Source organism: Kuraishia capsulata, genomic scaffold, assembly GCF_000576695.1.
Source record: "Kuraishia capsulata CBS 1993 genomic scaffold, Kuraishia_capsulata_scaffold_3, whole genome shotgun sequence".
Lineage (NCBI taxonomy): Eukaryota > Fungi > Ascomycota > Pichiomycetes > Pichiales > Pichiaceae > Kuraishia > Kuraishia capsulata.
Genome location: NW_019172952.1, coordinates 708,076 through 720,638, shown reverse-complemented (window position 1 = coordinate 720,638; position 12,563 = coordinate 708,076). Strand labels below are relative to the sequence as shown.

The following is a 12,563-nucleotide window of genomic DNA, read 5'->3' as shown; positions in this document are numbered from 1 at the left end:
TTATGAAGCGATGGTCAGTTTTTGGGAGGGACACGAGACACAACGCATCGTGTGTTGTGCTGGTCTTCTATTTCAACTTCTTCACGAAAAGAGGTTATACTTATGGCTTCATTCAATTTCTTGTGCTCTAGTCAGGTGGTTTACTATGTCCCATTATATGGTCTTTAGTCTATGTATATACAAACCCCCTCGTGCGAAGCCTCCTAGTCATCGACCATACAGCTTGCTTCTCTTGACGGTGACAAATTCCCTGCTGCAGCTTTCAGTTTTAGGGCAGCCTGAGAGTCCATGTTGAATATCGCATACACCGTTTTGACAAACCTTTTTGTACGCTCGCTGTGGGGGATCTGACCATGTGCGAATGCCTCGCTGAGACATGGGTTCGGGTCCAGAATTGGCTGTGAGCCCTTCTGGCTGGATCGGTAATGATTTTGATAGAATTCATGAAGCTGTTCTTTGGTGAGAAACCCTTCTGTTGCTTCAAACCGGGATTGAAACTCGGGGTCGTCTTCTAAAGAGGACAAAGCTTTAAAAGCTTTCGTTTGCGACTGGTTCAAGCAACCGTTTGCAGACTCTGGTTCTGATTCTGGCTCAGACTTCGATTCAAACTGCACCTCAACTTCGGGCTGGACATCAGAGGCTTCTGATTTGGGCGACTGGATTGGGTCAAAGAAGTCCTTTCGAAGAAATTCAAGAATATCCTCATCAGAATCCTGTGGGGCGTCACCTTCGGATTCCACGAGACTGTCCAGGAAACTCTTCTCGTGTGTCGGCGTGTCGGCATTCTCTTCCTCATTCAGTTTCACCCGCTTAACCAGAGCAGAAGCATTTTGGAACCCTGTTTCAACATCGTCTGGCATGAAGAACTGTTTAGTCCGTTTCACAGGCTTTGAAGCTGCGGATGTGTCCACTCTTGCCTTTGAAGTTTTATTTCCCTTTGCAGTTTTGGTTGCCTTTTTGGGTGCTTGTGTGGCTAGTTTGAGAAATTCATCATCATCCACGTCGCTGGCCTCGTTTACCAGTTCGTTGTTCTCGTCTGGTATGTTGATGACTCTTTGGTCAGCCACGGGTGTGATATCAGCCGGGATGATTCTATCGCTGGCAACCAGATTAATGCCATCTCCTTTTTGGATCTTATTCTGTATCCATTCGTAATTGTCCATGGCTTTTTCGAATTTGACCCTCTCGTTGCTCGAGTACAACAACAAGACCTTTCCGTCTCTTTTACGACCGGTACGTCCCATGCGCTGTATATTTTTGATCGGACTACTCGTCGAATCGAAGCAGACAATCATGTCCACTTCACCAATGTCCAGACCTTCTTCTCCAATGGAAGTCGCCACCAGAATGTTGTAAGTTCCATCCTTGAACTTCTTGATAAGGTCTTTCTGTTGTTTCTGGTTCATTCCCTTCTGTTGGGCATCTTCTGAGCTCCCTAGACGTCCAGAAGAGCGAGTGGATCCTGCAGAGGTGGGCAATGAAGACTCTTCCTCATCAGAGGCATCGCCCATCTTCTTTTTCTTCGACTTTTTCTTCTTGTTTTTGTTCAAAAACTTTGTCTGGTCAAATTTCTCTTTCTCCCTGGACTGTCCAATGAAAATATGAGGTCTCATTACAGCCCGCTCTTTCGAGGTATTTGCGTTCTCGAGAACAGTCACAATTTCCAAAGCAGATTCGCGAAACTCTGTGAAGACGATGATTTTAGAATTCTTGTTTTCGGGATTGCTTTCAAAGAAGAACAGAATTTCTTCTACCATCCTTTCAAACTTTGGGTGACTGAACACACCTTTCAGGACTTTGCCATTTCTGGCCTCTTCCTCGTCCCTGGCGATCACCTCGTCACAGAACTTCACCATCGACTTGATCAGGTGGTGGTAATAAAAGGATGCTGCAATCTTGTTGGTGGACTTTTTGTTCTCGTACTTGGTAGTGAACTCGTCATGTTTTTCATGAAAGTATGAGTAAAACGAGTTTATGCCATAGATGTTTAGCCTCCTGAAACACTGTCCCACTGTCGTTAGCAGCTGGAGCAGGAAATAATATGTCCATTTCAATCCCTCTGGAAGAGCAGGATTCTTGATCACTTTCTGACTGGCTTCCATTGCTTGGAATGCATTGATCTTGACCGGATCACGAGCCTCATAGATGTGAGCGTCGTTGGCTTTCTTTAGGATCGGAGATGCGGCCTCAGCCACTAACTCGAGAATTTGCACCATGTCCGGCGTCGGATCACACTGTATTTTCTCAACTTTGCGGCGTTTCATATATTTGACTATGTCGATACTTTTTTCGGTCCGCACGGCAACTTTCGATATCATCAGATTGTCTATGATTTGCTGGACGCCCTCAACATCGGCGGAGGGTGTTGCAGTCAATGCCAGAACGCGAAAGCTGTTGCTAAATCTCCGGATAAATTTTACCACGTTGACATATGAATAGTTGCCTTTTGCCCTATGCGCCTCATCAACGACTATGCAAACGATCTTCTTGGGATCCACAAACCCGGAGCTGAGATCGTTTTCGACTACCTGCGGTGTCGTGAAAAATACCCGCTTTTCAGCCCAGATTTCAGCCCGATTCTTCTTTACTTTATCCAGCAAAATGGCCGTGTCGTGACGCGGTATACCCGTGATTCCAAAACACGCCTTGACCTGTTGTGCCACCAAGGGCCGTGTGGGCGCCATGAAGATGATTTTTGAATCGGTTGTCCACCGATAAAAGTTGAGCATCACGGTACTTGCAATAAATGTCTTACCAAGTCCCGTTGGTAACGTGCAGAGAACATTTTGGGTCAGTGATTTGGTGACGATATCAAATTGGTAGTCTCTGAATTCCAAGTTCGTAGGGTATACAAACGTCTTTAGAGCTTGCAGGTCCAGGTTGTGATGGTTCTTAAAAGTAATGGGTTTTGAGATCTCTTTGTATACGTATTCCTCCTCCTCCTGGGTTATAACACTGCCATCGAGAGTCATCTGTGATCTCCCAGGTTTTTTGGAGACAATCAGACGCTCTTGGTCTTCGTACATTTGTTCCACGTTGGACGCCAGCGGCGTGATTTCCAAGAGATCATCATCATCGAATGAGTCGAAAGAATCCAACGACTGAAATACGTCTTCAGACATCTGGTCTCTTTCTTGATCAACAAAATGGGCACGAGCAATGGCGCTCAACCGTTATTTCTTTGAGTGGTAGCTCAACTTTACGCGTCGCGTCCTGCCCAAAAAAATCAGCCGCACGTACTGATGATCTATCATCTTACGGGTCTACAGATAAAATGGCTAAGAAAGATGTAGTCCATTGAAGAGAACTGGAGAAACTAGACAAAAATCCATAAGCAGACCAAAACCAAAGAACGCCTCTGCTAGAATCAAGGAGGGCCAAAAGGTTCAGCTTCTATCGCCTGCAAGGCCAATTGTGGCCAGAAGAATCGTCACGAGTCCCACGGAGGACGAATAGGCGAAACCTCTCTTCAGAACCTTAACAGTCTTGATGGTATCATCTTTATAAATTGAGTCTTTAATCTTGAATTCGAGGGAGGCGTCATCATCATCACTGTCAGCTTCAACGCCAGTCGTTGCCTCGGGGGAGACTGACTCCTTGAGATCGACATAGATGGAATCGTCCAGAGATGAGACTTCTTCCTTCCTTTTTGGACTTGCTAGCTTTTTGGAGCGCTTCAAACGAGGTGGGTCCTTCGAGATCGCGTTCAAGGCTGGACGAACAAGGTGAGCAAGGGCTCCAGTTGAGAGGAGAGAGCCCACCGCGGCGTATACGAGATACGGATGTCTCGCACGCAATGGAGCATATGTGAACGCGACAGAAAACGCTGTGGCAGCAAACCAGGCCAAAGGAATCGAGGCAAACGCTGCCAATTTAATGGTGAGATTCAGCGCATTTGAAAGCGCCTGTGAAGACTGAGTCTTGATGTCAGTGGACAACTTGAAGAGCGAATACGAGGAGAATGCCAAGCCACCAGTGGAGATTCCCAGAGATGTGATGGCCACTAATTTGATCGCGGTAAGACACTTCATTATGGAGGGGTGGAGAACTGACGCTGGACCGAGCGAATCGATTAAGAGGCTCATAAATATTTGCCCCCAAGGTGGCAACCAGAAACGCTTGATATGTGTGCGATAACCAACTTTCAGATTACGCGATTATCCAAATGTTTGGGGTTTCTGGGTATTAGTTGAATAAATTATATATCTTTTTTTTGGATAGACTTCTTCTAGGTGTTGGCTATCCATTCATACCAAAATTTCCCCAATTTCCTGCCTCTTTGATTGAAATCGTGTGGCATCAAAGTGCTCATCATGATATCACACAATCTATTTGTTCTTCTTTATTGTGATCACGTGATATTCTTTATCTACAAGCCATAATAGAGAGGTCTCAATCATTTTCCAAGCACACCAAAACCAAACAGCCTTTTTTTTACGCAAAATCCGGTCCCATGGAATTCATTTGAGTTTGGTTTGTAAAAACAAGTCTGGGACGTGGGTGGTTGTATTTTTGTCAACCCTAAAAAACCGCAGCCCACAGTGGCTGCCTGATTCCAGGACCTGAAAACCATAATCATCCACTAGATCTTGCGTCTGCTGTATGTCGTAAGCTACTCGCATAAGAGCATGTTTTAGTTTGGTCTGTGGGGTCTGAGCAGGGTTTGGGCAACGGAAGATGCTGGGTCGCTTGAACTTCATTAGAGAGCTGAAGAATAGTTCAATAAACCAACTTGGGCTAAAATCCAAATTCAGATGCAATCGACACCTCTCAGGCGTGCACGCTATGCAATGTAAATGTGGGCCGTGAGACGCTGGACGTGTCGTGGTGGTCGAAGTTTCAAGCACAGGGTTGCGGAAAACCTTAAATGAGAGGTCTGATCGCGAATCGCAAACCAAACCAGAACGTGTCAAGAGGGAAGTAAAAAAATGCGTTTGTTCGAAATATGTGTGGACTTATCAGCAGCAGCTCTTGCGAATTTTTTACGAATCTCTAGGTTGTGATGCTGTACCTGGTGCGGTACCTGGTGTGGAGCGTGGTTTCTTGGTCTAATCCTCGGCCTCGAGCCTATTATTCGTCTCCATGCAGAAAAGTTTCGATTTTTAAATATCCAGGTCCAAAGTGCAGCCATCGGGAGAGACTTCCGAGACCAGTTTTCTCAACTTGCTAATAGAGCCCGTTTGTGAGCATGAGGACCCTCTAAAGTGCAATTAGGCCGTAAAGGGAAAGTGGCACATACGTCTGGACAAAGCCGCACGCATTGGCTCCGGAATATGGAGATATCCCAGGGATGGGACAAAAATAGCCCGGGTGCTTCAGATCAGATCGACCCCTGAACTATCGTATAATGTAACGGTTTGATTCAAGTTAGACTTCGAAGCGGACCAAATATGTATTAAATTAAACGAGTTTATGAGGCTCAGATTTAACCTGGTTGCTGAGACTGATAGCATATCTAAATCTGCCGTGGTGACGATGTAGGGCGTGAGTCACGAAACTACATCAACGCCTTGTCACCAGGGGATTATTACCCCGTGCTTTAATGTAATCCGAATTAATACAGACGTTTGGCTAAATGAAGAGCCTTTTTGAAAACTGCCGACTTCTTTCGGAACTGCCACTTCTGTCCGAACTGCCGACTTCCCTCGGAAGCGCTTAACCAGACTTTTCGGGCAATGTGTCTACATCGGGATATAAAAACTAGGCATAGACAAAGCAGCATGCAATTTAGGCAATGCTCCAACCTTGCGCCTCCCTGACTCAAGCGTACATGGCTTTACATCTAGTTTAATTTCGGAGATGCCAGCCAAATATTTGGTGATTTGTGGGGTTGCAGGGGCTACAATCAGCGGTCTTTTTGGTCAAGTCAAGAAGTGTGTATGATCCAAGGGATCGACAGATTCGGTAACCCCGCGACGCGTCTGGTTTTTTTGCAAGCCTTTTTCCGGCTGTGGAAAAAACGAAGGCTAACTTCTGCTCCTGCGGTGCCCGTGGGCTTCATGTAACGCAGTCTTGTCTTGCAGTTGACAGGGAGACAGAGGTGTCTTTCCAGTCGAACTGCATAAGCATGTGAAGTTTGGATGCAGTCTTCGAAAACAGTTGAGCGTCAAATTTGGGAAGATGATAAAATGATTGTTTTCAAATGGTACTGGGGGTGATAATGATATTAGATTTAAGGTTAAATTTGCGACTGTGGTACGAGAGTGCGGAAGATAGAAGTCTTGTGAAAACGTGGCTTTGTAGAGGTGATTTGGTGGAGTGAAATATTGCAATTACCGAACAAAGTGACGAATGCTGGTGGGCAATATCACAGACTGATGTTAGCCGTTTAATAACACCTGTATCAAACTACCTCAACAAGCGCCCCAAAAATATTAGATTCCGTTGATCCTAACACTTAGGGGATCTTCTCCGTGCGATAAGGATGCATAAAGAGACAGATCAGTAGCGCATTAGTTGAAATATCTTAAAGTTTGATAAAGGTTGCTGCTCATTCAGGCACGCTCAAATAAACTCGTTATCCGCTGCAGTTTTTTTGTGTGCTCGTATATTCACTTGCAGTCCAAGTGCCTATTCAAAAGGCCCATCGAATATGTCCCAATCGGGTTCTAATCTCAAATTTCTCGCCGTAAAGTGCCTGGTCACTGACTAGCGCCAGGCTCACAGCAGAATATCTCTAGATCGTCCTGTCAGCTTGGCTAACTAATATTCAGAAATGAAAATCGGAAGCTCCAACGTTTTACCATTTCATAGCCTCGTCCAGCCCCATCGAAGAGGTCTACATCTGTAAAGCGTTACACTCTACTCAACCACTGTTCTACACCTACCACCCTAATCATGCCTACAACGCCATTAGTACCCAAGCAGGATCAAATATTCGCCAGATATCCACTACTCAATCCTCTCATTCGAATATCGTTTTTTTTTTCATTCCTTTCCACCCCCGCCCGGCACCGGGGTAACTCCCCTCCCGGTACCACATATGCACGTATGATTCACACTCAGTCCCGCATCCGGCCCGGTGGGGAAAGAGTTTTTCACCGTCCATCAAAAAGTTTCAACATCTCTTCTTTCCTTCCTCTTCTCTCTTCACTTCCCCAAAAGAAACATGTCTTACATCGCCCGTATTGCTAAGAGCGCTGCTCGCCCAGCCTTGGCCACTGCTGCCAGAAGATCCGTCGCCCCACTCACTGCCACCAGAGGTATCAAGAAGATCAACTTCGGTGGTGTTGAGGAGGTTGTCCACGAGCGTGCCGACTGGCCCCAGGAGAGACTCCTTGAGTACTTCAAGAACGACACTCTTGCTCTGATCGGTTACGGTTCCCAAGGTTACGGCCAGGGTCTTAACCTCAGAGACAACGGTCTTAACGTGATCATTGGTGTCCGTAAGAACGGTGCCTCTTGGAAGGCTGCCATCGAGGACGGATGGGTTCCAGGCCAGAACTTGTTCGACGTCAGCGAAGCCGTCCAGAAGGGAACCATCGTCATGAACTTGCTTTCAGATGCTGCCCAGTCTGAGACCTGGAATGCTCTCAAGCCTCTCTTGACCAAGGAGAAGACCCTCTACTTCTCGCACGGTTTCTCGCCTGTGTTCAAGGAGCTCACCCACGTTGAGCCACCAACTGACATCGATGTCATCCTTGCCGCTCCAAAGGGATCTGGAAGAACCGTGAGATCTCTCTTCAAGGAGGGCCGTGGTATCAACTCTTCCTACGCCGTCTGGAACGACGTTACTGGTAAGGCCGAGGAGAAGGCCATCGCCTTGGCTGTTGCCATTGGTTCCGGTTACGTCTACCAGACCACCTTCGAGAGAGAAGTCAACTCTGACCTCTACGGTGAGCGTGGTTGTCTCATGGGAGGTATCCACGGTATGTTCCTCGCTCAATACGAGGTTCTCAGAGAGAACGGTCACACCCCATCGGAGGCCTTCAACGAGACTGTCGAGGAGGCCACCCAGTCTCTTTACCCTCTTGTCGGCAAATACGGTATGGACTACATGTACGATGCCTGCTCCACCACTGCTAGACGTGGTGCTCTTGACTGGTACCCAATCTTCAAGGATGCGTTGAAGCCAGTCTTCAACGACTTGTACAACAGTGTCAAGACCGGTGCCGAGACCCAGAGATCTTTGGACTTCAACTCCCAGCCAGACTACCGTGAGAAGCTCGAGGCCGAGCTCCAGACCATCAGAAACATGGAGATCTGGCAAGTTGGTAAGGAGGTCAGAAAACTCCGTCCAGAGAACAACTAAATTTAGTTTTTCTCACAACTACGAAGGGCCTCAAATGGTCAGGGGAATGACTTGAGGCCCTAAATACACCTTTGGCTACCGCAAACCTGCCAAACTGCATAAAACAACCAAAAACAGTACTTTGGGTTCACGAACGAGTTTCTATTATTTAATTGAATAAATAGGGGAATTATGAAAAATAATTTGAAAAAGTGAGTAGAAGGGTGTGGGATGAAATGTGGGGAATCTGTGGATGATTTCTGATTTTTCAATGGGTATTTTATTTTTTTTATGCGTTCAATGCCATTTCCATGACATTTTTGTGACATCTCCATGCCATTTGCATGCCTCGTTAATCTAATCTACCTCTGCCTGTTTCGTTATCAGTGATTCACTCGCAGGCTTGACACCTGCGTATGTCAGTGATGCAGCGACATATTGGGGCCGTACCCCAGTCGAAAAAATTTTGAAAAAAGTTCTGCTCAACAAGTGGCTGGTTGCAAAATAGAATAGCGAAATCAAAATGAGCAATTACTATTTATCTGCGACATATATCGGAATCTTCAAGGTGAAAGGTTGGTGTCATAGCCAGTGTGGTTCTTCGTATGCAGAGATCACGTATTTTGAAGGTCTATTCACTCAACCAGTCCAGTCCACGCCGGTTGCACATATGATTATATCACTGAACATTGAACATCTAAGGTCCAAACAATAAAAATGACCCATTCTACAATACTATTGTCTTTGGAGTTTACCCCATTATCAAGAACCAGTCTTTTTCACTGGCCTCGACATCACGTGACTCGTGAAAAAGTACGCACATTGCATCATGTCACGTGTTTTCAGAGCATTCTGACTGAAAAATCGAAAAGGCGCAAGTACAGCGTCCATCTTGTCGCTGTGGGGTTTGAAATTTGGCAGTTCAAATAGCCCCCGAAACCCCAATCGACGATTTAACTTGTTTCCGTTCTAACCAAGCTCTTGTTTCGAGTATCGAGTCTGTATTGCTTAACTGTCGCCTTTTTTCCAATGTCAATTCCTAAGCCAAGCAACGCCCTCAGATTGGGTTCCACTGCCCCCGACTTCCAGTCGGAAACCTCGAACGGTCCAATTTCTTTCCACGAGTTCATCGGTGATTCCTGGACTGTCTTGTTCTCGCACCCTGATGATTTCACCCCAGTGTGCACCACTGAGCTGGGAGCTTTTGCCAAGCTTGAGCCAGAGTTTGCCAAACGTGGGGTCAAGCTTATTGGTCTCTCTGCCAACGAGACCGAGTCCCACAAAGCTTGGATCAAGGACATTGATGAGATCACGGGATCCCATTTGACTTTCCCAATCATTGCCGACCCACAGCGCAAGGTCGCACTTTTGTACGATATGATCGATTTCCAGGATGCTTCCAACGTGGACGACAAGGGAGTTCAGTTCACTATCCGTTCTGTTTTCATTATTGACCCTAAGAAGAAGATCAGACTGATCCTGACCTACCCAGCTTCCACTGGTCGTAACACTGCCGAAGTTTTGAGAGTCATTGACTCGTTGCAGACCGGTGACAAGCACAGAGTGACCACCCCTATCAACTGGGTTCCTGGTGACGATGTCATTGTCCACCCCAGTGTTTCCAACGATGAGGCCAAGACCCTGTTCCCTAAGTTCAGAGTCATTAAGCCATACCTTCGTTTGACTCCTCTTGATGTTTAAGGAGCTGTGTACTGTGTTGATAGTTACTTACTTCAGATGTGTTTGCTGTCGATTGTAGAACTGTCTCCGCGTTTTCGCCTTACACTTTGCGCTTGGTTCCAAGCGTGAGCCTGTTTTTCTGTTATCGGTTCGTTTTTCCGAAGTTTTTCTCGTTTAATTTCGTCTCTGGTGAAGCCCTCAATTTGCGTAGCTCTATTTTATTCTCAGTCGAAAGCTGTGAGCGTATTAGGACACCCATGTGATTCCCGCAAGGGACGAAGTATACTGGCGCTTACGGACCTAAGGCGCAAGGAGACAAATCCGAAGACCTTTTTTGGTTTGGCTCGGTTTGGTTTGGTTTGGTTTGGTTTTTTTTGTTTTAAGCATGAAAATTGAACTTTTGCTTGACGTTCTCGCCTGTAATCTCAAATTTTGGTTCGATGGTGCAACAATTAACATAATCCAAAGAAAGTATTATTAGACGCCAGAATTAACCGCCCATGTCAGACGTTAGCATTAGACGCACATATACACGACTGAAGCGTGCAAAAGTCACCGAGGAGTCGTTCTGGCCGGACCAAATTCAGCGGACGCGGACCAAACTCAATAATAGGTTATACTGCACTATTCTCGTCAGGCTATGACGTTATTTAATGCCTCTGTCTAGGGGATAGCAACCTCCTATCGAGCTGAAAATGACGGCTGCATAAAAACAGTCAGTAAATGTAAGCCTGTGGAAGGAACGCATAAAATATCTGGGTGCCGGAGTGCAGCATAGGCTCGGACATCCAAAGAACGGAAAGTCTAGTCTTTGTCAAACGCTATTCTACTGTTGTATGTCATGGTATACGAAAATTGGAGTCCTCATTCACCTGCATTACCATAATCATATTGCCTCGGCTTGGACTTGCAGGCCTCAAAATCATCCACTCTCCCGTTTTCAAGCTGCTCGCGCTAAGTGGCTGAACATGGCTGATTATTTAATTCTCGTAATTAGTGAGTTGGAGTCTGTAGAAAAGTTTCTGAGGGTAGATACCAGAGGTAAAACCCTGGAAAGCTTCTACACAGATCTATCCGTGCCCCCCACACCAAAACCCTCAATATTATTAGAGCATGCAGCAAGACTTGGAGCATCTTGCATTTCGCCAGCACTGGGTTCAGGTGATAAGGCCTGAAATTTAAGCGGAGTACATAAAAAATTAAAATACAATACAAGTTGAAAAATTGATTAGACATAAAGGCACACGCACATGGTCCATTTGGACATGCGAAAAGAAAGAGTTGATGAAGTGAAACGTTGAAGGCGTAAGGGTAGACGGAATGGCTAGAAATTTAGCACTTCCGTAGTGATCCTGTCAGTGCGAATAAAAAAATTGTAGGTCCGGTGCATAACGAATTCGTAAACTACTAGGAGAAACAGTTGCCTCGTATTGGTCTTCTCATTGGTTTCCAGGTGGTATTCCTTGCTCTGATTATTTTTCAATTGGTAATGGGTTTGCATCTAGACGGCTTCCATGTGATGGCTACCAGCTGACTTCTCCATCATCTTGAGCAGCTTCTTGTTGAACCTGCTGTTTTCGTTGAGATGTACCAATTTGATGTGTCTTTTCAGAGAGTCAGACCGACAGAAGCTTTTTCCGCATCTTTCTCTTTTACATTGGAACTGCTTGTTAACTCCCGCAGAGGAAGCAGAAGCAGACGAAACAGAAGAAATGGATGAGACGGAAGAGTTCATTGAACCAATGGATGTATTCGAGTTCGTCGAGCCCGTCGACGACGTGGAAAAGTTGCGCAAGGTTGTTGGGAACCTGGAAGACGATGAAAGCACCATCGATGAACTCGTAGGAGAAGCATCCAAAATATCACTGTCTGGGAAATCTTCCAGATTCTTGTAGTGTTGCGTCAGACAATGTCTCTTGAGTTCAGCCCTCCTGGAAAGTCCAATAACGCTAAAGATGCAATCGTCAATAGGGCACTTGTGCCTCCTCTCCACCTTGTACTGGTCAAGATGAATAGCAAAGGTTTCCAGGTTGTGGAAGGAATTCGAGCAGTGCGTGCAACGATACATGCCCTTTTTTGATTTCTGGAGAATCTTCAGCCATTTGTTGGAGGAACGGAGCTTGTACAAATTGGAGTCCTGATCCAACTTGACGGGTTGTTCCAGCTCCTCCAAGTCATAGAAGTTTGTCGCAGTCCCAGATAACGGGGCCGATGCTGACGATGCGGAGGGAAATCCAAGGTTGTCGAATGTGTTCATATTGATGTAGCTCATACTGTTCATTCCCGTTGTGGAGGATGACGAGCCATTTCCTGTGGTGTATGCACCACCGGTGGTTGGCACATAGTCCATATCAAAGTTGAAGTTGGTGAGCTTGTTTTCCTCTAAAATGGCCAGAAAGCATCTAGGTGGCTGCGTAACAGCATAGGCATCGGAATAGCCAACCAAACGGTTTGACAGACTAGGATTCAGTGAGCCGTCGGGAAAGTCGAACATCGAGTCTGACAGTGGAGAGATGGACGAGATGTTTAGGGTGTCCGTATCCGAAGTCAAATCCGGGGGAGACTCATGGCTAAACCACAGCTGGTTCATTTTCGGTGGAAAAAATCTGTTAACTTGTCAAGTTCAAAAGTAAACAATAAATCACTGAATTTC

The 12,563-nt window shown here is 46.0% G+C and overlaps 5 protein-coding genes across 5 annotated transcripts; 2 read left to right on the top strand and 3 right to left on the bottom strand.

Annotated features, from left to right (window-relative positions):
* Positions 1 to 203: 203 nt before the first annotated feature.
* Positions 204 to 3,122, bottom strand: KUCA_T00002626001 (uncharacterized protein; the record flags this gene model as incomplete). Its single annotated transcript, XM_022602894.1, has 1 exon — positions 204 to 3,122. The coding sequence occupies one exon, from the start codon at positions 3,120 to 3,122 to the stop codon at positions 204 to 206; it is 2,919 nt and encodes a 972-aa protein (XP_022458654.1).
* Positions 3,123 to 3,386: 264 nt separating this feature from the next.
* KUCA_T00002625001 (uncharacterized protein) lies at positions 3,387 to 4,031 on the bottom strand (the record flags this gene model as incomplete). The annotated part of the gene is made up of 1 exon (XM_022602893.1): positions 3,387 to 4,031. One exon carries the CDS (start codon positions 4,029 to 4,031, stop codon positions 3,387 to 3,389), a length of 645 nt encoding a protein of 214 aa, XP_022458653.1.
* Positions 4,032 to 7,108: 3,077 nt separating this feature from the next.
* KUCA_T00002624001 (uncharacterized protein) lies at positions 7,109 to 8,251 on the top strand (the record flags this gene model as incomplete). Its single annotated transcript, XM_022602892.1, has 1 exon — positions 7,109 to 8,251. One exon carries the CDS (start codon positions 7,109 to 7,111, stop codon positions 8,249 to 8,251), a length of 1,143 nt encoding a protein of 380 aa, XP_022458652.1.
* Positions 8,252 to 9,259: 1,008 nt separating this feature from the next.
* KUCA_T00002623001 (uncharacterized protein) lies at positions 9,260 to 9,931 on the top strand (the record flags this gene model as incomplete). Its single annotated transcript, XM_022602891.1, has 1 exon — positions 9,260 to 9,931. The coding sequence occupies one exon, from the start codon at positions 9,260 to 9,262 to the stop codon at positions 9,929 to 9,931; it is 672 nt and encodes a 223-aa protein (XP_022458651.1).
* Positions 9,932 to 11,411: 1,480 nt separating this feature from the next.
* Positions 11,412 to 12,500, bottom strand: KUCA_T00002622001 (uncharacterized protein; the record flags this gene model as incomplete). Its single annotated transcript, XM_022602890.1, has 1 exon — positions 11,412 to 12,500. One exon carries the CDS (start codon positions 12,498 to 12,500, stop codon positions 11,412 to 11,414), a length of 1,089 nt encoding a protein of 362 aa, XP_022458650.1.
* Positions 12,501 to 12,563: the final 63 nt, after the last annotated feature.